The sequence below is a fragment of the Camelus dromedarius genome, chromosome 16 (assembly GCF_036321535.1).
Source record: "Camelus dromedarius isolate mCamDro1 chromosome 16, mCamDro1.pat, whole genome shotgun sequence".
Lineage (NCBI taxonomy): Eukaryota > Metazoa > Chordata > Mammalia > Artiodactyla > Camelidae > Camelus > Camelus dromedarius.
The window spans coordinates 42056681-42079767 of NC_087451.1; the positions used below are offsets into that span (position 1 = coordinate 42056681).

The 23087-nt window shown below is 54.1% G+C and overlaps 1 protein-coding gene across 6 annotated transcripts in view; it reads right to left on the reverse strand.

The window, feature by feature from the left end:
* Positions 1-21093, reverse strand: part of ACLY (ATP citrate lyase) — a 39830-nt gene extending 18737 nt beyond the window's left edge. The window contains exons 1-16 of one of the 6 annotated variants that reach the window (XM_010981766.3): positions 20938-21093; positions 16478-16659; positions 15247-15369; positions 13512-13574; positions 12850-13040; positions 12283-12362; positions 11058-11188; positions 10191-10309; positions 9225-9361; positions 8492-8553; positions 6835-6952; positions 4692-4846; positions 3985-4075; positions 2919-2948; positions 852-1019; positions 277-418 (exon numbers count right to left, since the gene is read on the reverse strand). In XM_010981766.3, coding sequence (XP_010980068.2) covers positions 277-418; positions 852-1019; positions 2919-2948; positions 3985-4075; positions 4692-4846; positions 6835-6952; positions 8492-8553; positions 9225-9361; positions 10191-10309; positions 11058-11188; positions 12283-12362; positions 12850-13040; positions 13512-13574; positions 15247-15369; positions 16478-16636 — 1769 coding nt within the window. In that variant the 5' untranslated portion in view covers positions 16637-16659; positions 20938-21093. Of the gene's footprint in view, positions 1-276; positions 419-851; positions 1020-2918; positions 2949-3984; positions 4076-4691; positions 4847-6834; positions 6953-8491; positions 8554-9224; positions 9362-10190; positions 10310-11057; positions 11189-12282; positions 12363-12849; positions 13041-13511; positions 13575-15246; positions 15370-16477; positions 16665-18951; positions 19079-20274; positions 20325-20937 lie in introns of those variants that run through there. The other 5 variants (XM_010981769.3, XM_064495710.1, XM_010981767.3 and 2 more) reach the window with 5 other exon arrangements.
* Positions 21094-23087: the final 1994 nt, after the last annotated feature.

The window sequence follows — 23087 nt, forward strand, 5'->3', positions numbered from 1 at the left end:
ACACTCTTCACCTGCCAGGGCTCTGGAGCAGGAGGCCTGGGGGAGGTGCTTCACCCAGAAGGTGGAGAGGTAGCATCTCTGCCTTCAAAGAGTTTTGCATCCGGGAAAAAGATCCCCCAGAAATATCAAGTGCCCCTGTCCAGGATAAGCAGATGCTTCCCTGGCAAAGGGGATCATCCAGCAGCTCCCCCAGCTCTGCGTTATTGCGGGAGGGGATCAGATGAGGACATCCCGCTCGGCGGCCATGTCCAGCCCCCCAGCCCTGGCGTGACTCACGTGAAAGGGTAGACCATGGCGGCCACCGAGGGCTCGTCCCGGGAACAGACATAGTCAAAGTCCAGCATGCCCTGCACGGCCCGAGTCTGCATGCCCCACACAATGGCCTTGGTGTGGCGGCTGAAGAGGGTGGCGCTCTTTCCTGGTGGGCAGAGAGACAGCGAGTGCATCCAGAAAACACCCACCGAGGGCTACCTGCCAGACCCCTCCGCGCCCCAAGTCCAAGGAAGGTGACGCATCAAAATGGCGAAGCAATGTCAAGAGGTTGGAATTCTGAGAACCCGGGGAAGAGGCGACTCAATTTCTTCTGGCAAGAGGTGGCAGAGAGAGCAAAAAGAGCTCAGAGGATCTGCTTGGCTGGCAAATAGCTTGGCAGTGAACAGAGAAAGGACTCCCCTTCCAGACAGAACTTCTACAGGACCTGCTCAACTTCACAGGAAAGGTGCGAAATCAGCCTTCTGCTTATATGCAAATAAGAGTCTGAGCAATTATTTTTGAAGTCACCGGAAAAAAAGGTTAAGCTCTCCCAATCTGGGTGACCACAAGACTTTAAACAGCTGCCCGACAATCCTTACCGCCTGTGAAGCTGGACATAAGCCAGCTCGGGTCAGTCCTTAGGATTCTAGGGCAGCGCAGGTCCAATGAAGAGGTTTGCCTTATCTCTAACTGAGGTTCTGCCCGAAGTTCTCCCAGGCTCCTTCCAGGGGTTCTTTCCTGCTCAGGGCAGTGCTCTTGGCTGGGCTCTCCAGAGGGTAGGAAAGGGGCAAGGAGAGCAATAAGCTGGTAGAAGTATATTCCCAGCCTTCACCCCCTGCAGACAGGTCACCAGGCCCTCCTGCTCTCTCCCCTCCCTTTGAGAAGCAAAGCAGCCCTCAGGGAAGGGTTTCAGCTCCCCCAAGAAAAACAGTGCAGAGAACTCAGGGGCATATGGTATTAATGTACTGTTCTAGTGCAGGCTAATCGAGTTCAAAGTCTGATTAAATGAACTTAAGAGATCAGTTTCCCAAGGCACACAGGATCCTCATCCCTACACAGGCTGGCCTCTTCCATCACAGCCTCAAGCTTCTCACGACTGAAGGCTCCTGATGGTGCAAATACTCGGGATTTACTGTCCCCTGGACCCACCTGGGTTCCAGTGAGATATGAGGTCAGAGAACAAGAGAGGCCACCTAATCCAGTTCCCTCACTTCCCAGCCCCAGGAAACTGAAGCCCGGAGGTGCTAAATGATGAAGACTGTAGGTCACATAGCATCAGAGCCAGGATTACATACTAACTGAGATGCAGCTCAACTGTGCAATTGAGGAGGGATACAAGCCAGCAGGGCCCGCTACTCCCTGTTCTAGTGGGGGGGGGGACACCCTTGAGGGTCAGCGTGTGTGCGTGTGCAGGTACACCCATCTATCTACCCTAGAGGCACCGAAATCAGGACAAGGCCTGGAATTTCTACAAACCCACCCACACTTCCAGCATGGACCGGGCAGAACTGGAGTGCTCAGAGCACAGAGAAGGCAAAGCTGAAGGTGGCAAGCCTCAGCCCACCAGCAGCACGGAGACCCCAGAGAGAACATCTGCTCTGGGATCAGTCCCACCCCCAGGCTCCTCCGCTGAGGGGAGGGTTCGCCCTGGCCCAGTCTGTCCTCCCTTCCTGACTTACTGCCATCCTCCTCTCCCACGTCTCAGCAGAGCTCAGGACTGACAGTATGACTAACGCCCACCCCGCCCCACCTGGGGTGGAAGAGCTCTCAGAGAGAATCTGCTCCCTGTCCTTTCTGCAGGGCTGGTCTTTTTGCGTAACAACAGACGTTTCCAGAGGCAGAAAACGCTGGGATGAAGGGCAGATGGTCAGAGGGCTATTTGACCTTGCCTAGTTACTCCTTTCCTCCTCTTAGCAAAGGGATCAAAGGTCATCCCCTTCTGGGGGCGGGGGGACTTTCACGGGTGAAAACATCAGAAAGTTAAATGGAAGCCCTGATGCTTTGAACTGATTCACCTCAATGAACCTATTCAACTCAGTAGATGAATGTGGGTTCTGCATGCCCGTGTGAGCAGGCACAGAAATCAGCCCTGCTAAACAGTGACCTCACACAACAAAGCCCAGTCCCTCCTCCAAATTTACTGCACAACCCAGGTCTCTCTCTCTCTCCTTCTCCATCCTGTCTTCCACCCAAACCCCAGAGAAATCTAAAGTTGTCCCTCAAACTGGGCTCTCTGAGATGAAGTTGGCAGGGATGAGGCTGAGGTTAGCAGACAACGAAGACGTCACCGGACGTAGATGAGAATCAGGATGGTCAGTGGCTCCCCTCCTGGCCCGGTGGCTCTGCCACTCTCCCTTCAGTTTCCATGGCTCCCTCTTTCCCAGGATGACCCCCCTCCTCAGCACCACTCCACTCTCCAAGGCCAGGGGCCTGGCTCTTGCCCCTTCTGCACTCCCCACTCCCTCCTGTGTGTGGAGCCAGAGACAGCCGTGGGAAGGGAGGGAGAGCAAAGACTAGGACTCGGGGGCAGGCCACATGGAGGCAGGGACAGAAAATATACCAGACAACACTGCAACCCACCGGGGACAAGGAAACAAAGCAGACGGTAAGACTGTAACCTGCTAACAAGCCACACGCAGAGCTGGGTGGGGCGGAGGGCATCCTACCTTGCAGGGATCTTGGACCTGGGACTGAATCTGTCAAAGAAAATGACCAAGGCAACTGAGTGACCTGCTGATGGCTGGAGGCTTTAAAGGGAGAGGGTGGGAACAGGGTGGGTCCCATGGACCAGCCTGGCAGGGCTACCGCCCTCACTGTCTCTGTCTATTCACAATAGACAGGAGGAAGTCAACAGAAGAGAGAGCCCCGATCAGCAGAGTGGAGGCAAGAAGGGGCGAAGGCCCACAGGGGGCAGAGAGAGGAGCGAAAGCACTAAGGTTTGGAGGGTGTGCTCAACACCAAAGCCCCAGGCCCTCTGGAGGGACAGCTGGCCCAGTGCCACCCTCTTAATCCTGTTCTGTCCCCATGAAGCACAATGAGATGATTAGGCTGAGGGGGTGGACCTGTCATTCTGTGCTGCGGACAAAGCTGCCGGTTTGGGGACTGCAGGGCCCGCCGGGCAGTGGTTTCCAATTCTGAGTGCCTGGAGCCAGTGTCACTATTTCATAAAATGCCTTAAGCACACACAGTCCCAGGAAGAGGCTGGATAGGCCACATCAGCCCAGTGGTAACTAACGTGGCTTATCTAGGGCTGCTTACAAGGGCCGGCTGGCAGGGATCACGTCCTCAATGAATCAGAGGAGGGAGAGACGAAGCAGGCCAGGCACAGATGGGCTGATAGACAGCGTGTGTCCTTGTGGTGGGCTCACAGGAAGGGTAAGAGCCCCAGAATAATGGACTGCTTTGCTGTCCTGAGCCCTCCCACCGCCTGGTTATTTCTGTGGCTCTGTCTCTTCTGCAGTCCTGCTGCCCAGCTCACATACCTCACATAAGTAAGGGGGTGGAGGAGAAAACAGTGGGGAGTGGGGTGACCCAGGCACGGCAAGGTCCTTGGCACCAGGAGCACCCCCCGGGGAAGGCTCCATTCACCATGTCCTCACGCCCCATTCCCATCCCACATACCACACCCACGCTCATAGCAAAGCCCAAACCGCTTTCCATCTGCCTCTGCCAGCCCAGTGGGGTCGAGGAAGGGAAGGGGGACAAGAGGGTCCTGAAGCCACTGGGCGTTACCTTGTGGCATGGCGGGCTTGGCCTTCTTTGCAGGGGCCACCTCATCAGCCCTGGACTCAGAAAAAGATGCTGTCCTGCTAGGGGCTGGAGTCTAGGGGGACGAGGAGAGAGAGTAACAGTCACAGGGAGCAGCTGGGAAAAAAAGCCATTGGTCCTTAGAGCCCCAAAGAACTCAGGTAACAAGAACTATGCACAGCTCTGTTCTTTATAAGCTGCTTCTAAAAGCTCTATTCTAGAGGAGAGGGTATTGCTCAAGTAGCAAACCACATGCTTAACATGTACAAGGTCCTAGGTTCAACCCCCAGTACCTCCTCTAAAAATAAATAAGTAAATAAACCTAATTACCTCCCCCTATCTTAAAAAAACATTAAAATACTATTCTATCAACTCTGAGATAGAAATTAGCATTGTCCCCATGCTATAGAAGAGCAAACTGAGGCTGTGAGAAGGTACGATGCTGGCCACGGTCTCTCTAAGCAGGATTTGAACTCAGGTCTGATTAAAAAAAACCCTGGTCTCTCCATTATACTACTTGATGAGGGCAGAAGAAAACTGGCAGAGATATAGAAAGCAACCACGTACTACAGCCCTGTATCTCCCCAATGTCCCCAAAAGGCTGAGGACAGAGAGTACTGTGCCCTGGATGGGATGGAGGGGCAACAAAGATGACCCTGCAGGCTTTACGGTAGAGGAAGGCCAGTACCTACCGATGTGCTCCCACTGGCGTTGAGGAGGAAGTTGGCTGTGTGGGCGGCCGTGGGCGGCTGATTGGGGATGGGCCGGTGGCCCAGGGCCATGCCTACAATGGCCGTCATGTGAGTCTCCGTGCCAAAGACGTGGATGGGGATCCCAGTGGTCTTCCCTGTGAGAGAAGGAAAAGCTTCCATCATTCAAGTCTCCTAACAAGTGCCCAAGGCCCCTTTAGAGCCCTGTTCAGATGGCTGGGGCTTTCTGTGCAAGGCCAACTACCCAGCAGAAGGCAGCGGTCCTGTTTTCACCACCAAACAGATCTTTGTAAAGACCAGTGGCCACTAAGAGCAAGAAACAGCTTTCTGGATACTCTCAAGTGACCACAGGCATCGTTAGTCTGCACCCCTCCTGTTCTCGGCCTGGAAACTGGCTCTCCGCCCTCCGCCCTCATCCTCTCCCCTCAACACTCATCTCCAGCAGCCCCCACACTCCAGCCTCCCAGGTCTGACCTCTGTTTCTCAACACCTGGGCTCGTCTCCCCAGGGCTCTGACCCTGCTCCTTCCTCTGCACAGAGCTGCCATCCAGCTGGTCTCTCGTCACTCGGCTCAGCTCAAGTGCCACCTCCCAGGGAAGGTGTTCCCTGACCTCAACAGTCATTCCCAACAATGCCTGCTTTGTGTGGCTCCTCACTGGACAGCATCTTGTTCCGGTCCCTGTTCACTTGTTTAATGTCCTGTGAGTTTAATGTCCCAGGTGTGACTGAGTAACATCTACTGTGCTCTCCCGAGGGCCAGGCCCACAGCGGGTGCTCAGTGCTAGGTGAAAACTATGACTTGACACCACTTCAAGGCATCTAGGCGGGTTTAGTGTTTGCCATGGATACCAGATTTGGGAAAATGGGAAGATGAAAAGGTTGTCTCTCCAGTCAGAGGGCACCGCTCACCAAGCAGGAGCACCCTCTATCCGCCTCTCCCTGCATGTCGCCTGAACCCCCGCCCTGCACACAACTGCTCTCGGCAACGCGGCTGTGCTTCGCTCAGACCAAAGCTGCTGGTCATAAAGTTCACGAATTTCAGGTTCAATCAAGTGAACTTAAGGAGACCCAATGTTATTCTGGACTGACAAGATGTGGTCCCCCAGCTTTTTGAGAGCTTTGAGTTTGAGGTCTCAGGAGCCTGAAGGAGACACACAAAATGCAGAAGGAAGGAAACCAAACAGACACCGCACCCTCTGATCCCTCGGCTCAGAGAGGGGCACCTCCCTCCCATTCTACCGGTTACCGGACCCCTCCCTCCAGCCCCGACATCTAGGCCACCAGGACAGAGCGTCAGGAGATGGAGGCAGAGAGGCCAAGGAGCAGATGTGCGGGTTAGTTCAGGTCACTTGGCTGTGACTCTGGCAGCTGCTGGAAGAATTTGAGCAGAGAAGTGACACAATTTGACTTAGGTTCGAAAGGGTTATTTAGCTCACCGGGTGGAGACCAGATCACAGGGTAGCTGGGTAGAAGTGGGGAGAGCACCTTGGAGGCTGCGGCAGCTGTCCAGGACAGAGCCGTCCAGGACAGAGCCGTCCAGGACACAGCAGTGGCCTGGACTGAAAGGAGCGGGGAGGGAGACAGTCCCCTCACTGCCACAGCCTTCCCTACTGGCACCACTTCAGGGCCCTGGGACTCGCCCTTTCCTCTGCAGACAGTCACGCTGACTGCTCCCACCACCCCTCCAGGTCTTCGCTCATATGCCACCTTTTCAGTCAAGCATTCTCAAGCTACCTTGTTTAAAACTGCCCCCATCCCCTCCCACGGATGCTACCCTCCCCCTGCTCATCTTCCTTCGTGGCCCAGGGTGGTGCCTGACGCTGAAGTCACCGTTCTCAACGGCACAGGGCCTGCTGTCCATCATCTGTCATGTGTGTGGCTGTGACTCCAGTGCTTAGCACAGGACCCGGGGCAGAGAAGCCGTTCCACAAGTATTTGCTAAACGGGTAGCTGAATGAAGATGTTTTCCTGCCCACTGTGAATTCAGGTTTAGGTCAGGTGCTCCGTGTCAGAGGAAGCTGCACTTTCAGAAGGTGGGGGACGCGGAGGCACTGGAAGACTGCCCGAATCCCGAGGAGGCACCGACACTCAGGGTGCGAGAGACAAAAAAGTGCCCCCATCTTACCGACTTCTCCCATCACCCGTAGGCCTTCCTGATAGTTGGGGCCACCTCTTCGGACAAAGATCGTGACTTCATGCTCCTTCAGGGGGCCCTGGTAATCTCGAATCGCTCTCACGATACCCTGGAAGCACAAAGGGACAACAGACATGTGACTAGAAATAAGGCAGCCAGAAACCAATCATTTATAACCTCGGGAGACAAACGTCCTGAGCGCAGATGACAAGGGCTGCTTCTCAGAAAGCATGGTAGGCCCTGGTGGTCAAGAATTTTCCACAGGTGGACTAGACTACACACAAGCCAGAGGCCCAGGACAGGCAATCACTTGTAACAGGGCTCAGGTGAGAACATGGGGTGCCCAGGGGTGATGCCCTTCGATGCACAGGGTGCTGGGCCTCCTACGTCGGTGGGCCTTTACTGGTCTCCCTTGTCCCGTCTTGTTATCTCTTATTGCAGTTTAGGTAGACAGTCTAACCCAAGGTTCTATACAAGAGCTGTCAGAGTTCTTAGGACACTGTGTACTTAAATGTCAAAGTCCTATGAAGCTTTTTCAAGTGATTTGGGGAACAGCTGTGTAGTGGGTATGAACTTTGGAGACGTGGAAGGATGACAGGTGTGGACCAGTTTCGTTTCTCCAGGCAGAGGACTAGTTTACTGAGTCGAATTTCTGCCACTCAAGACATTTCCCCAGAACTTCTATGCACAGTTCCTGCTCCAGACCGAAAACTGCCCTCACAAGGGCCCTGCCTTGATTACAGGGCTGCTTGGAAGTTAAAACAAAGCTGTGAGATTCACCTGTGTTAGATTTGTTTGCTGAATCCGGTTCAGTTAGGGAACCGTTTTAGGCAGGACTGACAAAGCCTGGCCCCCTACTTCTCGAGAGCTCAGCCTTTCAAGAGTGACATTACACATTATTCTCAAAGCTTCTATGGAGCCACTGCAAGGGACACATTCTCTTGAACAGCTTCAGTGAACACCTGACAGTATGGGAAAGTAAGTGGTCTCCTGAGCCAGCCACCTTGAAGGGGCCGAGTCTCGAGACATGTCAGCTGTCATCCTTGTTGCCCGGCAGTCACACTGCCTTTAAATTGGTGCCCACGCCCATGACCTGTGCACAGGGGTCCAGGCTGACGGGCCTCTGGCTGGATGAACAGGAACCCCCAAACACCAGAATACTTCCTCACGGGGGAGGGCAGAGCTCAGGGGTAGAGCACATGCTTAGCATGCACAATGTCCTGGGTTCCATCTCCAGTACCTCCATTATAAAAAAAAAATTTTTTTTAAAAACAAACTACTTCCTCAAGCTGATCTTTTGGAGAAAGGGCAGATGACTGGGAGACAAAACACTAGGAGTTGCAGAGAATCCAGAGTCTCACAATGGAGTGTTGCAAATGGGGTCAACCAAGCTGGTTCTTTAAGAATGGGTCCTGAAAGGGGGTAGGGCACACTTCAGATGGGAGAATTATGGCCCAGCGAGGGTCAGCTGCTTGCCCAATGAAACAGCTTCAGATCCAGATCCATCCCAGTATCTTTCACACCCATGGGACAAGAGCCCCTCCCCAGACTGGGTAACTCATGGGAACCTGCTTCCATCTCATACCTTCTTGCAGAGACCTCCCTTCCCCACTTCCCCCGAACCCACATCCCTCTCCCAGCTGGTTACCTTGAATGTGGCGGCTACGTTGGTGAAGTTTGCAATGCTGCCTCCGATGATGAGGATTTTGCCTGGGTTTGGGGTAAAAGAGAAGCCAAAAAAGGGTTAGAAGGGTAGACTTGGGTATCTTCCCAGGACTCCAACTGAGGGAGGGTTCTCTCCTCCAGGCGAGTCCCCCAAATAGCGCAGAGGCGAGGGTTGCAAGCTGGTCTCACCCTGACGTCCGTTCCCTCTTATCAACTCAACACTCCATCACCCATGACGAGCAGGTGGTTAATCCAAACCCAAGAATCACTGCATCACTCCTAGCTGGCATCTAGAAACCCAGCTTGGTTTCTGGATACCCTTGGTGAGAATCTCCATCTGGCTCAAGGGAAGGGGAATTGGTGTGTGTGTACCCCCAAAACACTGGACAGATGGTAAAGGGAAGCTAGGAATCGCACAGCTAGGAGAGTAAATGTACAAGTGGGCCACTAAGCACTGTGTCTGCAGCAGTCAGCAGAGGCTCGCCGCCGCCTCCCTTGCACCTGCTCATAGGGCTTTATGTATCCCTCACTTTCTTGCCCCCTTGGAGCAGATGCTGTCACTGCCCGCTGCGCAGTCAGGGAAACCAAGGTCCAGAAGGAAATGGCTAGCCCCAGGTTGCATAGGACCAGGACAACCTCAGTGCCTCCCAACCCACCCAAAGCTGTTCCCACTGCAGCTCGCGGGCCATCCTGGGGAAGCAGCATGTGTGTCTCACCATCTGGGTGCTTCTCGCGGGTCATGAGGGAGAGGATCGTCTTGGCATAGTCATAGGTCTGCTGCTCGCTGGGGGCGCCTGAGTACTCCCCGTAGTTCGCCAGCTCATTGACGCCTCCCAGGTCACAGATGGTATCGCTGCCAGGGAGACACGAGAGTCAGTGGCAGCCTGATGCCTGGGAGGCCATGCAGACACCCCTGAAGCCTTGAGGTCAGGCAGCCTATGGAACTGACCTTTCAGACCTCAGACCTTCATGCCCCACACAAGTCACACTTGAAGGTTAATTGTGCTGCATCAGACTCTCCTGGGAAGTGCATTCCACCAGCCCCAGGCCGTCATGGGCCCTGGACTGACAGCGGTGGGTGAAATGAACAAGGAGCATGTCCTGATACTAAGAAGACTTGGGGCTCCAGGAGCTCCTGGCAGGCTGCCCAGCGAAGAAATAAAACTGCTACAGCCAGAGGAGAGTCCAGCCAACCATGGGGGGATATGGCAGATTACAATCTAGAAACAAGTGGACATCTACTGGGCTTTACGTGAAAAACCCACCAATTGTTACAAAAGGTGCAGAATATGATTCCCAACATTTCCATAAAGTGTAAAAGTGTGACTATTTATACAGGCACTAAAACACCTGGATGTATGTCCAGTGTATTCACTGTGGTGACCTCGTGGGGTGGGGTGGGAGGTGACACGGCCAGGCAACGTTCACATTCTGGTTCATTTCCTGTATTTGCTGTACTTTTGTGTGAAGAACATGTCACAATTTCTGAGAACTAAAACTAATAACTTCATTGTGAAGTGATGAAGAAGGCTGTGAAGACACCGTGAGTAGGCCCTTCTGGGATGCCCCATGAGTCGCTGCTCTGCACCAAGGGGGGAAACTGGAGACCCCGAGGTGAGGCAGCCTGATTGAAGCCACCTGTGTGAACCCGGCTGCCATCCCTTCTGAGACCCCTCAGTCACCTGTACACGACAGAGGCGCCACCTCCAGCCACCATGGTCCAGATCCTTCCTTTGGGGTTCAGCAAGGTCAGTTTTAAGCTTGCCCCACTCTTGGCGTCCAGGTCTGCAATGTAGGCTTCCTAGGGACCAGACAGCAACAGGTGGGCCCTGGGGGTACACTCTTCACTAGGTTGCAGATCCCAGGACCCCTCCTCTTCCCCTGGAGACATACGAAGAGGTCCTGGGTGGCCTTCACAGGGTCAGGGAGAAAGGGTTGTGCAAGGCCTCATGTGCCTGGGACAAAACATGATGGTGTCTTCAAGTACCAAAACCACCCACGGCCACAGGTGGCTCTCTGCCCAAGTCCCCAGCCTCACCATGTCACTGCTTCTACCACAGCCGCCACTCCCAGCATCCACCTGCCCAGCTCATCATGTGCCCCTCCCCGTCCCAGGCTCTACCCTCTCCTCCCAGCCCAGCCTCTTCCCTGGGTTTGGGTTCTGTCACATAGGTCTGATCCTGCTATGAGGACCTCTTGGAGGATAGGGTGGGAAGGAACAATTAAAATTCTCAGCAAGTGGCTGAGAGAACAACCTTCCTGACAGGATTAAGGGGAGCCACCGGGAATTACTGAGAAACAACAAATCAAGTTATGAGCCCAGGGAGGTTGATTGAGAAAGGAAACTAAAAGGATTTCTGGCCAGGATTCAGAGGCTTGGCTGACTCCCACCCCCACCTCCTTCGGGGTTTTAAGAAAATTAAATGGTTCTCAGTCTTCCTTTCCTGCCAAATACACGGCTCACAAGCTGGGGTGAAATGCTCATCAGAGATTAGTCACCCTTCCCTCTGCCCCCATCTCCCTCCATTTCCTCCCCAAACCAGCCTGACCTCTGGATAAGCTTCTCGCCCGAAGGGGGGTGGGAACTCTATATCACCCCACTTCACTTTGCAGATGTAGTCGGCCGTGGCATCCACCTTGGCTGCCAAGTCAAGGATGTAGACGCCATCTTTGGTCACCACTTTAAGAAAAGCAGAGGCAATCAGACATCGGTCCCAGCAGAGGTGACCATCAACCTCAGCGGACTCCCCCACACCCCACTCCCGTGGGGGCCCACCCAGTGCCTAACAACTCTCTAGGTCAACAAGAAACCACAATGGTCCTTAGGGAGACCCAGCTCTTCTCCATGAAAGGACAAACAAATTCTCTGCCCGCCACCCTTACCTGTAGGTAATATGACAGGGGAGTCTGTTTCAGTTCCCATTTTTAAAACAGTTCACAATTTTAAAACATTTTTATAAAATGCTACTCTCCATGCCTTAAATGTCTAACCATTCACCCATTCACAACCCTGCCATTAAAAAAAAAAAAAAAGGTATTTAAGGTGCAGGCTCTAAGATCCCCTAGGTGTGCACACCAGGGTTTCCCAGGGTCGGGCAGAGAAGTGGGAGGCGGGGGTGGGAAGCCGAGGGTGCACTGGGCCCCCGGCCAGCAGGATTCATTTACTGCTGTCTCGCTGGAGTCCATCTCCCTTTCCCCCAGGGCCATTTAGCTAATTAACTTAGCACAGAGCCATCTGGTCCATTAGAGGGGCTGCATCCCTAGCTGGAATCGGAATCGGACTTTGCCCTCAGAAGCCCTGGCCAGAGCCAGCCCATGCCACCTGCCTGCTTCACAGCCTGAGAGGCTTTGTCAAGGTCTCCCCAGCCCTGGGGAGTCAATGATTGACCAGCTCCTGGGGGGACGGGGAGGGGAACCTGCGAGGAACCAAAAGGCAGGAAGGAAGGATCTTGCTGGTCAGACTGAGGCAGGGGCAGCCCAGCTCCTTGCAGAACAGCCTAACCCTGCTGGCTGGAAGAGCCACAGGGCAGAGTCAGATCACAACCAGGACTTCCCCCATCACAGACAAATTAAGACCAAAGAAATAAACTGGCGTTGGTGAAAAAGAGGACTAATTATGGCCTTCCGAGAGCTCAGAAACAGGAATCCGTGAGATCCGTCCACCCACACACACCTGTCTGCACTGGTCCTCAAAACATCAAGGCCAGGCTGACTCTAGGCACTGGGGTCTCTGCCATGTGACCCTGGTCCCATCCCAGCCCAGCAGATAGTTACCAAGGGGGTTGATCTCAAGGTAGGTAAAGTATAGATCCTCATAGAAATTGAAGAGGCCGGAGATGAAGCTGACCAGGATTCTGAGGGAGGGGAAGAGAGGGACCGTCAGGCCATCAGGGAGCGGGCTCTGCAGCAACCTCTCACTGCCACTGACAGCTCCACTGCCCGACACTCGCCCTGCTGGCAACCCCTCTCCTCCGTCCCCACCCTGGTTTTCCTCTGCAAACACTGCTCCCTGGACATCCATCACCCTTCAGCCACTGAGGCAGAAAGCAGCTGTCAGGCACAGAGCAGGAGAGGAGACACATGCCAGACAGAAAGGGCAGGGAGGTGAGGGACGCTGACGCACATCTCAGTCTGAGCCAGCCTTCCCTCTGCCCCTAGCCTCCCTCTCAGGGACAGGGAGGGGCTGTGCCTGCCGCCTGCTCCCCGTCTTCCAGCCAGATGCTGAGGTGGGGCGGTGGGTGCCCAGACAGGGGAGACCACGCTGCTTCCCCGGCTGCATGCCCAGACCCGTTGGCCTTCCCCGGTCCCCTGCAGCCACCTCCCTCTGTCCTCTCACTCAACTCTTTCTTGTCTTCGGGGGCATGGACCAACAGGTGTTTCTTGATGTCCTCGGGATTCAGCTTCTCATCCACGCCAACGAGCAGTTTCTGGGCTTTGGCGTCCACATCACCCACGTCCACTCCTCCTTCATGGTGGAATAAGACATAGTCCCCTTCTCGGGTGGCATAGATGCAGACGTAGAACTCCTCCGCCTTAGGGGAAAGAGAGCACCACGTGGGAGAGGGGCCCTGAATGGGGGATGCAGAGCCCAACACTGGTGGCGACATTTCTAAAACTCAGTAGACAACTCTCACCAGGGGAGACCCAATCACCACGTTCCCCTTGGGGACTAGAGGAGACAAGAGGCCACTGCCTTGCTGGTCAACAGTCCAGACTGAGCTAGAATGACCTGCTATGGGGGAGAGGGTCTTGCTTTCAAGCCCTTCTCATCCCAGCACTGGGAAGTCCCCTCTGTTACCAGCCTTGATTCCTTCCTGCTGCAAACTAAGCTCTTTTCTTCATCTCTGGACTCCCTGATCCGCAGCACCCTCAGCACAGCTTCAGAGACTCTGGTCCATTTGACTTTTCTCCAGCAGCTTTATTTCTCCTTTCAGCATTTTAGGGTCAACAGACTCAGAGCTTCAGCAAGGGGGAGACCCAGATTGAAGCCAACTCACACATACCTGGCTGTGGGGGACGAAGGGTTCGATCAGAAAGTTCTTGAGGAAGCCTCTGGCCTTGCCAATCTACAGAGATTGAGGGAGATAGACCTGAGATGAACAGGATGTCTTTCTCCCAGGGTAGGAGAAGGGACAGCCCTCTGCTCCCTCTACTTCACCCTCCCATCAGAGCTGGGGCCTAGGCACTAGGGCCACAACCCCTGCCAGGAAAAGATTTTTCCAGAAACCAGGGCAATGGGGTCCCAAACCCCTATGCTAAAGAAGTCTTCACAGGATCCCCTCTTCCATCCACTGCCCTGTGCCAGCCACACTGCGATGGGCACTGACCTTGGACATTTGTTTCTGCCTCCTCTGGAGGGTGATTAATGAGCTGCAACATCATCCCACCCCCAAAAGCAGAGTTCGGGAGTCATCTCCCTCTCTGCTGTCCCGCAGATTGAAGAGCTCAGACAAATCAAGGCTCAGGTAGGGAGACCCAGAATGAGAACAAGAGTCCAGGCATAGGGAATGGCTGCAGGGGAGGGAGGGGAAGTTGACGGGGGAAACTTCTCCACACAGACTTTCCTGGCTGAGGACAACAGGCCTGCAGAGCTAATCAGTTAGAGTGGGGCCCTGGCGGCAGTAGAGGCGAGACAGCCCTCATCCCCCCCAGCGAGTCCCGAAGCCCCTGCCCGCCCACGTGTGCGTCATTGCTGAGTCAGGGACCAGACAGTGATCCATCAGAGGTAATGAGCCGCTCTTGCCAGGGCCAACACTGCTGCCAGCTCAGATCCCCAGCATCCCCCTCCCAACAGCCAGCTGAGGAGACGGGAGCATGAGGACCTTCCTGGGGACACAGCTCAGCCCCCAACCCGGCTGTCTTTCCCGCAAAGGTCTGGAAGCACGAAGGTCAAGATCCCTCCACCCCCAGGCCCACGTATAACTTCAAGGATCCCTCTTTACCCACGAGGGCCAGAGACTGGGAAATAAACACGAACAGCTGATTTAGGAAGCCCCGTAAAAAGGAAGATGGCCCCATCACCATCTTCATTCTACTTCTGGGGCAGCCAAGGTAGAGAACAGCTTGCCCTTGGTCCACGGCCACCCCAGACAGGACAAAGACAGGTATGGATGGCACATCCTCCCCAGTGTAAGCCAAGCCTCAGCCCACTCCCCTTCAGTTCTCCAGCTCCCTTTGGGAACATGAAAAGAAATGTAATTGTATTTCTGGGCATCACTTAGCCTTTCTAAGCCATATTTCACTGTAACTCTCTCATCTACTAGTTGAAATTAATCAACAAGCTAGGAGAAGACAAGAACGTGAATTTACCCTTCAGCATTATTAACCATCTCCTGCTAGGTTCTTGGCCTAATAACGGTTCTGCATCTCCCTTCTGCAACTTTTTTTTACCCACCCTCCTAGGTACACATGTCACGACCCTTTCTGGAAATTAAAAAGGAGTTTCCAGAATGGACCTCAGAATCCCACTCTGTGACAGACATTAAAACAGACCATTTCCATCTGGTTCTTGGAGGGCACTGGGGTTATGTGTCCAGCACATCTTGCCATTCCCTGATAGGGTGAGATGGGAACGGCCACCGAGGCTGGCCCTGCTGTCTATATCAGTTCTGCTGGATTCCTGTCTTCCCCAGGCTGCAATCTGACCAGTTGTGGGGGTGACCCAGGGTCACTGATCTGGAGGTGACATTTGCTTCTGTTACCACAGCACATCCACCCTGACCCTATACCCAGACTCACTGTGGCCTCCTGTCCCAGCAGTGGCTTCAGCCAGGACTTGACTCCGTCCAGAGTGAGGTTGACCCCAACGAGGCCCAGCTTTCCACGACGTTTGATCAACTGGTCTGGCTTGATCACCAAGCTCTGCAACAAGAGTGGTTTGTATTCAGAACAAGGAAAGAGGACGAAGTAAGAGCTGGTAGTCTGGGGACCCAAAGCACAGGATAGCCTGAGTGCCTTCCAGTCTGCCTTACTCCCAAAGCCAATTCCACCCACCCTTCAAGGTCAACTTCTAGAAGCTTCCCTCACCTATCCCAGCCAACATCTTTCTTTTGACCAGGAACTAGAGCCATCTGTGCCCAGGATGGAGCCTGGCACAGAGTAGGTGCTCACCAAGTACCTGCTGAGTGAATAAGTGATTCCATACCCTCCCTATGTGGTATCTTACCCTCATTCAACTTCTCGGAATATGGACTAGCACCTGTGCTCCAAAAGGAAGAACAGAGAGATGGAGCCTTGGGGTGACGAAGGACCTTAGAGGTCATTTGCTCACATCCCTCCAGTGCCAGGAAGTTCACCACCTCCTGCATGGGTGGGCTGCCTCACAGTGGGAGGAAATCTGCATTCCTGAAACCCCCACTACTGGTCCTAATCCTGATCTCTGGGACCTGCCAGAGAAGCTTCCAGATGCCTTCCCAACCATGTAGGGATCTGGAGAGAGGAGCCTCTACTCCAGGGTGGATCCCATCAGCCATCCTGCACGAAATACATCACACTTCCTCATGGCCTGACATACTCCCGACAGGCTCCCTTTTTTGGGGGGGGGAGGCTGGGGAGGCGGGAATCTACTTTTTCTTGATCATCTACCAAGTGCCAAGCTGACACTAAACACTTTCCAGTAACTATTGCTGATCTTTACAGCTCACAGGGTCACTGTTATTCCCATTTGACAGATGGAGAATTTAAAACTCAGAGAGGTAAGATGGCTTGCCTCAGGACGCATGGTTAATAGATAGAGAGCTGCCATCTGGACTCCATTTTGTCCAGTTCCAAGTCCAGGCTCTGTACACTGTGATAGGGGACTGTAGCATGCGGGGCCCAGAGGTAAACACAAAACCCCACTCAAGCCCCCTGCACGCTGCCCACTGACGCAGGCTGTCTGTCATCACGTGGACCTCTCCAACAAACCGACTGCTTTCTCTGACTCTGACCCTGGGCCTGGAGGAGGGGCCTGCGCTGGAGGCAGGCTCACCTGGCTGAGCAGCCATGGGTGGTCCTGCAGCAGGTGGGCCCAGTCCGTGTCAGGGGTGACCCGGGCATACTTGAACCGGTTCTGGATGGCCGAGGTGGTACAGATGTACTTGTAAAGGAGTTCTTTGCCCGTCTGCTCCGAAATCGCCTTGGCCGACATGGCTGCGGGGGGACCTGCTCTACCTGTTGAGGTGAGAGAGGCTAGTCAGTAGGGGACGGGAAATGGAGGTGCTATCTTCTCCAGCAGGACAGACTCAAACCCAGCTGCCACCAGACAATAAAGCCAGATCTCTGTGCTTCTCAAGAGGGAGAAGAGGGCTGCCCCAGCACAAGGGATGGAAGGGACATCTCAGACAGCACTTCTGACAGCAGAGGAGGATCAGGAAATGATGGGTAAGGGAAGATGGTGGAGAAAAAGTGGCATTCCCCCAGGGACTCTCGGCTCCTCCCTCTAGGCAAACCAGCCCACCCCTGACCACAGCCGTCCTGGAGCAAAGGCAGCTGGATGGGGAGACCAGGAACAGCAGGGGTGTGCCTCAAGCCTAAGTGCCAGTCCCATCTGAGGTGGGCATACACTGAAACACAACTTTTGGTACTGTGACCTGTGGGGAACACAGCCCAAATGGTGCAATGCTGGCCTTACTCCCCCTACAGGTCTCCCCCTGGGCCCAGACTCACCCATTTCACACACTTATACACACCACCACCCTGAGGGCTGGGCAAGCAAGTCTGCTTAGCCTCAGGCAAGACCAAGCCCACCCTCTCCCCAGCCCCAGCTAAGAGCAAAAGTCATGTCAAAGCCCATTCTCCCAAGACAGAGTTCACGTCACTGAGTTCACCACTGAGTTCACAGCAGACACAGGGTGTGACCTTTAGTGCATCCCACCCACCCCTGCCGAGTCATCCAGCTACTAATAATTTAGAGCAAAACAGGGGCCTCTCTGGGGACCACCCATATGGGTCACTTCTAACTGAACCAGAGCCGGGGGAGGAGACGGAAATCATCCTCCACATATACAGAAACTCACCGTATGTGAGCCCTGGGAGGTGCATGGAGATTCGTAACTGTTTCTTAGATGAGGAATAAGAGCTCAGAGAGGTTAAGATAACCTGCCCAAGAAGCCTCAATGAAACCAAACTCTCTCACTCCTGATCCCCAGAAAACCCCACACCTCAGCCCTAGACAAAAGATCATTTCTCCAAGGACCAGACCATGTTCCCCCTTGACCTCACAGAAGCATCTGTGATGACAATTTCTTCATCGGGTTCCTCCCCATCGCTTTGACCTGACACACCCATTCTCCTTTGGGTAGTGCCAGGAGTGACTGGGGAAAGAAATGGGGTGGGGATGGGAGTGGAGGAGGAAACTAAGTCATTCATGCCATGAGCTTGGCCAGATCAGGAAAAGTCACTCCTGTCTCTCCTACAAAGATTCAGAACTGACGTTACTGAATTTGCTGGGGGAGAAAAGTCAAGTGCAAATAAAGGAGGGTGGAGCTAGGGAGCTGGCTGGTTTATACACTGCAGAAAGGTTGGTCTCCATTCCCAGCTCAGAGAAGGCCAACGTTCCAGGGGCCACTCAGCATCTCCCTCCCAACTGGCCAGGCTGGGCTTCAGGTTCTACTCCTGGCTTGGCCGGCTCCTTTAGTCTCCCAGCTAGTCTCCGGCTCAGCACAAAGGGAGCATTCAGTGTGGTGTCTGGCCCAAAGTGGGGTAGCTGGGAAGGGGCTCCAAGGAGACGGTCCCTTTTCTCACTTTCCCCTGGGAGGAAGTCAACTTCCGGCTCCTACTCAACATGAGTTTCCAAAGGAGATGCCTCAACCAGCCCCACTGCCCCACAGTCTTCCACACCCCACCCCCCAACACCCACTCCAGATCCATTTCCCAACTTTCTTGACTCAGACCAGAAAAACTGGTCCTGAAATCAGATGGGTACACCTGCCGCTACCCCACTCCCAGGCTGAGTGCAGCCCAGGACAGAGAAAGCAGAGAAAGAAGTAGGGACAGCTGCTGACCATCTTCAGCAGCTCAAGCACATCAGCCGCTAGTTGATCACAAAACAAACTCCAGGAGGAAGGAAGTCCTTAGCTAAGCCTCTTCAGCAGAGAGATACCCCCAGAACAAACCCTCCCAAACCTGGTACCTCCCCAAAGAGACAAAGACCCAACTTTAAGAAAGGACTTGGAGGGAAAAAGGATCTTTTGCAGCTGAAAAAAAAAAAATCACAATTTTCTTGAGCCCTGGATCAAATCTCAGATCTAAGAGCTCATCTCCACTGAGTCCCCAGGAGGGGGATGGGAGGGAAGACACAACAAGGGGATGATATAGGATAGAAAAGCTTTGCCAGCTCACCCAGATACAGATTTGCCACTAGAGCACTTGGGCTTGGATGGGACAGGCCCTCTCAAGGCCAAGACAGAGAATTCCTATGATAGAATAAAAGCAGGGAAAGAATCTGGTCTCTTGCATATTCACCAAAACAGGGTAAGAAGGCTCATAAACTCAGGCAGTGGACTAGGTGGAGATAAACCACAAATTTAATCATTCACTGGGGTCGTGAAGTCTCTCCAGGGCAGTCGTCTTACTTGAGATCTCAGACTCTTTTCAGCACCTGAAGAAAAGTCCAGAAAAATGTGCACATACACAGTTACGCATATCATTTCAAGGTGGTGACGTGTAACTATGATCTGATGGCCCAAAGACCACAAGTTAATATTTGTTAGAGTGACAACGGGGACTTAAAAGTGTATATCAACCTGGGCTAGGAACACACACACACACCCCCTCCCCACTGGGCTGCTTCCCAGGAACTGAATAACTGAATGTACCATCAGACTGGTCAGAGATGGTTTCAAGGCAGAGCTAAGACCCCAGGGGTCCACAATGGGGGCCCAGGAACTGTTACTGAGTACCAGGTATATTTGAGGGAAATCATGCCAAGGAACCTGAAAATACACACTCTCTCTCTCTCTCCAAGGGAAGGGCTTTCTGAGCTGAATGGGGTCTTTTCTGCAGACAGGATAAGTGACCCAGAATTGAGTTCATCCACAGAAGCCACCAGGGGTAGAAGTAGCCCACAGGGAAGCCTGAATGAAAGGAGCCTGTTCCCCAACATCGCACCCCTGGGACACAGCCAGTGGAGAGGAACCACTGGGGACGCTACTTAGGGTCTCTGTGGAAAGGACAAAGAGCACTTATTTTAAGGTTAGCATCCACAGGATTGGGTTTTTTGAAAGCACACGTAATTCCTGGAGTAAAGGGGAGGGGCAGAACTCTGAGGGTCCCCTACTGCAGCAAGCATAGTGGAGAATGGGGGTGGGGCCACCAGCCATCCAACACAGTACAAGGGCTGTTCCCAGCACCATCCCCCAACCTGTTGAAGTAGCTTTCTAAGAGGTGAAAATACCCCTCTGGGCAGCTGGGTCTACCAGCTGTCCCTCATCCAACATTTCAGAAACCCAATTTATCTGAGCTAGCTGAGACACAGAACAAAGTTAAAGGGTGGAGAGAGGAATGGGCTGGCTGACCAAACTGTGCTATGCACTGCTCCGCTCCCACCCACACCCTAAAATCCTCTTCCCAGGCAGACTCCCGAGGACTACCTAACGGTAGAACTCCTTAGTACTTCGCAGTATCTGCCAAGGTTGGAGAGGGCAGCAGGCGCTGGGACTGGCCCTCTGCCAAGCCTGACAGGAGGGCGGCGGCAGCATCCTCCAGCCCCTTGAGGACCTTGCCTCGGTCAAGCTTGGCATCAGCGCCAACCAAGAGCGGGGAGGGCGACGGGCACCTGGCCATCTGTCGCTTAGAGGCTGGGCCCTACGGCACCTCCAGAGAGAGGAGCATCCCTCCTGCGCCGCCGAGCCACGGACAGGTCCTCGCGGCGCGGCCTGGAGCGGGCCGGTCCCCGCGTGGCCCGCAGCGGCCGCGCACCCGCGTCGCTCCCTCCACTTGGGCGCGGGGCTTAGTCGACTCTCCACAAAACTAAGAGGAAGGGCCCGAACCCAGCTTGTGAGGAGTCGGAGTAGGGCGACTGGCCGCTGCTCTCCCTACTTCCCGTCCCCGGCATCCGGTGGGAAGACCCGGATGGGGGCAAGAGGTGGCCCGATCGATAAAGCCAGACGAGGCTCGATCAGTGGCCCCAGAGTTGGATGAGGGGCACCAGTTAAGGGCAGATGCAATTCGGCGGAGGAAAGACAGGTAAGGGCGGCGGCAAGCACTGTGCAAACTCCCAGAAACTGGAATGTGGGGGAGAAGGGGGGGTGGCCGACACGCGGCCACCGTCCACGGTCCCAGCGAAGGCTAACCTAAAGCTAAGACCCCCAAAACTTCCAAGCAGCTGCAGGGAGGACGCGTGAGCCCTAAGCCGGCGTCGGGAGAGGCGGTTCCGGGTTGAGGGAGGAAGGCAGGAAGCTCCTGGGCTAGGTGAGGTCCATCCCGCGAAAGCAGCTGCACGCCACTCACCTCTCTGCGAAAGTCCGTGCGCGCTCCCTAGGTTCACAGGCCCTAATGCACTACGCGGAGCACTCCAGCCTTCCGCAGCCACCCGGGATCCGGCTTTTGTCCGGGCCCTAGGAGGCTTCTCCCCGCCCACATCGGCACACGGCACCAGCCGCCCGGCGATTGGCCACGCGCGTTCCCTAGCCTGAGCGCCAGGGCTCCTCCCAATTCGCTGCCCGGTATAGCCCCGCCCCCGAGGTTGGGCCCCAGGGCTTGCTGGGACTTGTAGTCCTGATGGTGCGTCCGTCCCAGATGTCTGGCTGGCGCCGCCTCTCCGGAGCTTGCCGGACCAGGGAGGGATCAGGGGCGGAGCCTCGAGTGGGGAGATGGGCTGGGCTACGCTGGGAGGAGAACATTCGAGGCTAGGGGCCGTGGCCTGATCGCTTAGGAGGTGGGGAGACCGCCCCTCCGCTAGGGGAGTTGGGGAGGGGGAGTGGGCTGTTGGTCCAACAGGTTGTGGGGCAGCTTTGGGGACTTGAAGTCTCCTTTTCTCCCCATGGGAGAAACTGACGTCTGCATCCCGGCTACCTGAAATAGGCCACACCGAACCCAGTTGCTTAGAGACGCTTTTTAAGCAGCCATGGCAGAAAGCTTTTGCATGTGCACGTGGACCCTCTCCATTGAGCTAGTGGGGCGAGGCCGAAAGCTGAGGCTAATATAAGACTTCCCAATGTGGGATAGGGCAGGGGACCGGCTGAGCAGGTGAGGCTAGGAGGATGTCAATCACACCACCTTGCGTCCCACTTACCTGCTCACCTCCCAGCAGAACTGAGAATTCAAAGGGAGAGTCTAGCACAGGGCTGGGCCCATCTCTGCAGCAACCTGCTCCCTGCCCCTCCCCCCAAATCCCAAGCTTAGACATTGGAATGAATGAACTGCTGCCTCCCCCTTCTCCTTTACAGAAAACTGACTGTATTTTCCAAATCAAAAAGTGGGACACCCGGTCTAACAGATGCTGATGAACTTGTAGGGGCAGAATTTTTGAAATCAGACAGTCCTGGAAACAAAGACTACTATGACATTCGCAGTTTCCCTATGTCCACTCCAGTCCTTTAGGTCTCTCTGACCCTGACAGCTGTCCAGCTCCAAAGGAGAATCATGCACTGAGCAGCTCAGGTGAAGGGTTCAGCCCAGTGTTCGGAGAATCAGCCTTCCTGTGTCCCTGCCAAACACTGGGGTCATACACTGTAACAATGTTGCAACATTCTTGTGCACAAAAACTTCGCCAAAGCCTCTCCCCTTCATCCAGTCATAGCCAGGAGTGAGGCAGCTAAACTTGCTGCCCATGCCTGAACAAAGTGATCCCTGATGATGTCACTTTCTGCTCACGGTCATCTTTTTGAAATAGCAGTTCCTCAACTTCTTTCTCCTCTTGGTCATAGAGAGTCTTCCACTCCTATGGAAGCTCAACCCCTAGCAAGAATCTCCCCAAATAGCATCAATCTTAGAGAAGGATCACCTCTTCGCAGCTCAAGAAAACATCTCCTATGAAGGTACTCCACTTCTGGCCTTGGCAGACAGGACCACAGAATCTTCATGGGTTGGGAGGACTGCAGTCAGGGGGAATTATCCCTTTGGTCAGAAAGATACACTCATCCAGAAACAGGCATCCAGGTGAAACATAAACTGTAACAAGCTTTGTACATCAATTTGACTATATCCATAAAAACGTTAAAGGTTCATGCCCTTTGCCCCAGCAATTCCATTCCTAACAATTTATCCTTCAGATACATTTGCATATGCACATGTTTTCTTCACTGCTGTCTCTCTAGCACTTTGAATAGGGCCTGGTACATAGTAAATGCACAATAAATATTTGCTGAGTGATAAAGTTCCCCATCTGGATGTCACTGGACTCAAGTTTGACTAGTCCTGGGCAGGACAAAAAGAGAGTAACTGTCCAAGGAGAGAGGGAGGAGACATGCTGGCCAGACAGTCCATGAGGCAATCACTGAGGTTTTTGTTTTATCAGTGATCCCATTCCATGCCTCTACCTCCAACCTCCCCAAGGAAGACTCCCTCATGACCCCATCATTCCCCCCACAGAGGCTCCTCTGCCCTACATTTATCAGTCTGAGCCCCATCTTTTCATCTTTCTGTTCTCCGACTTAAAA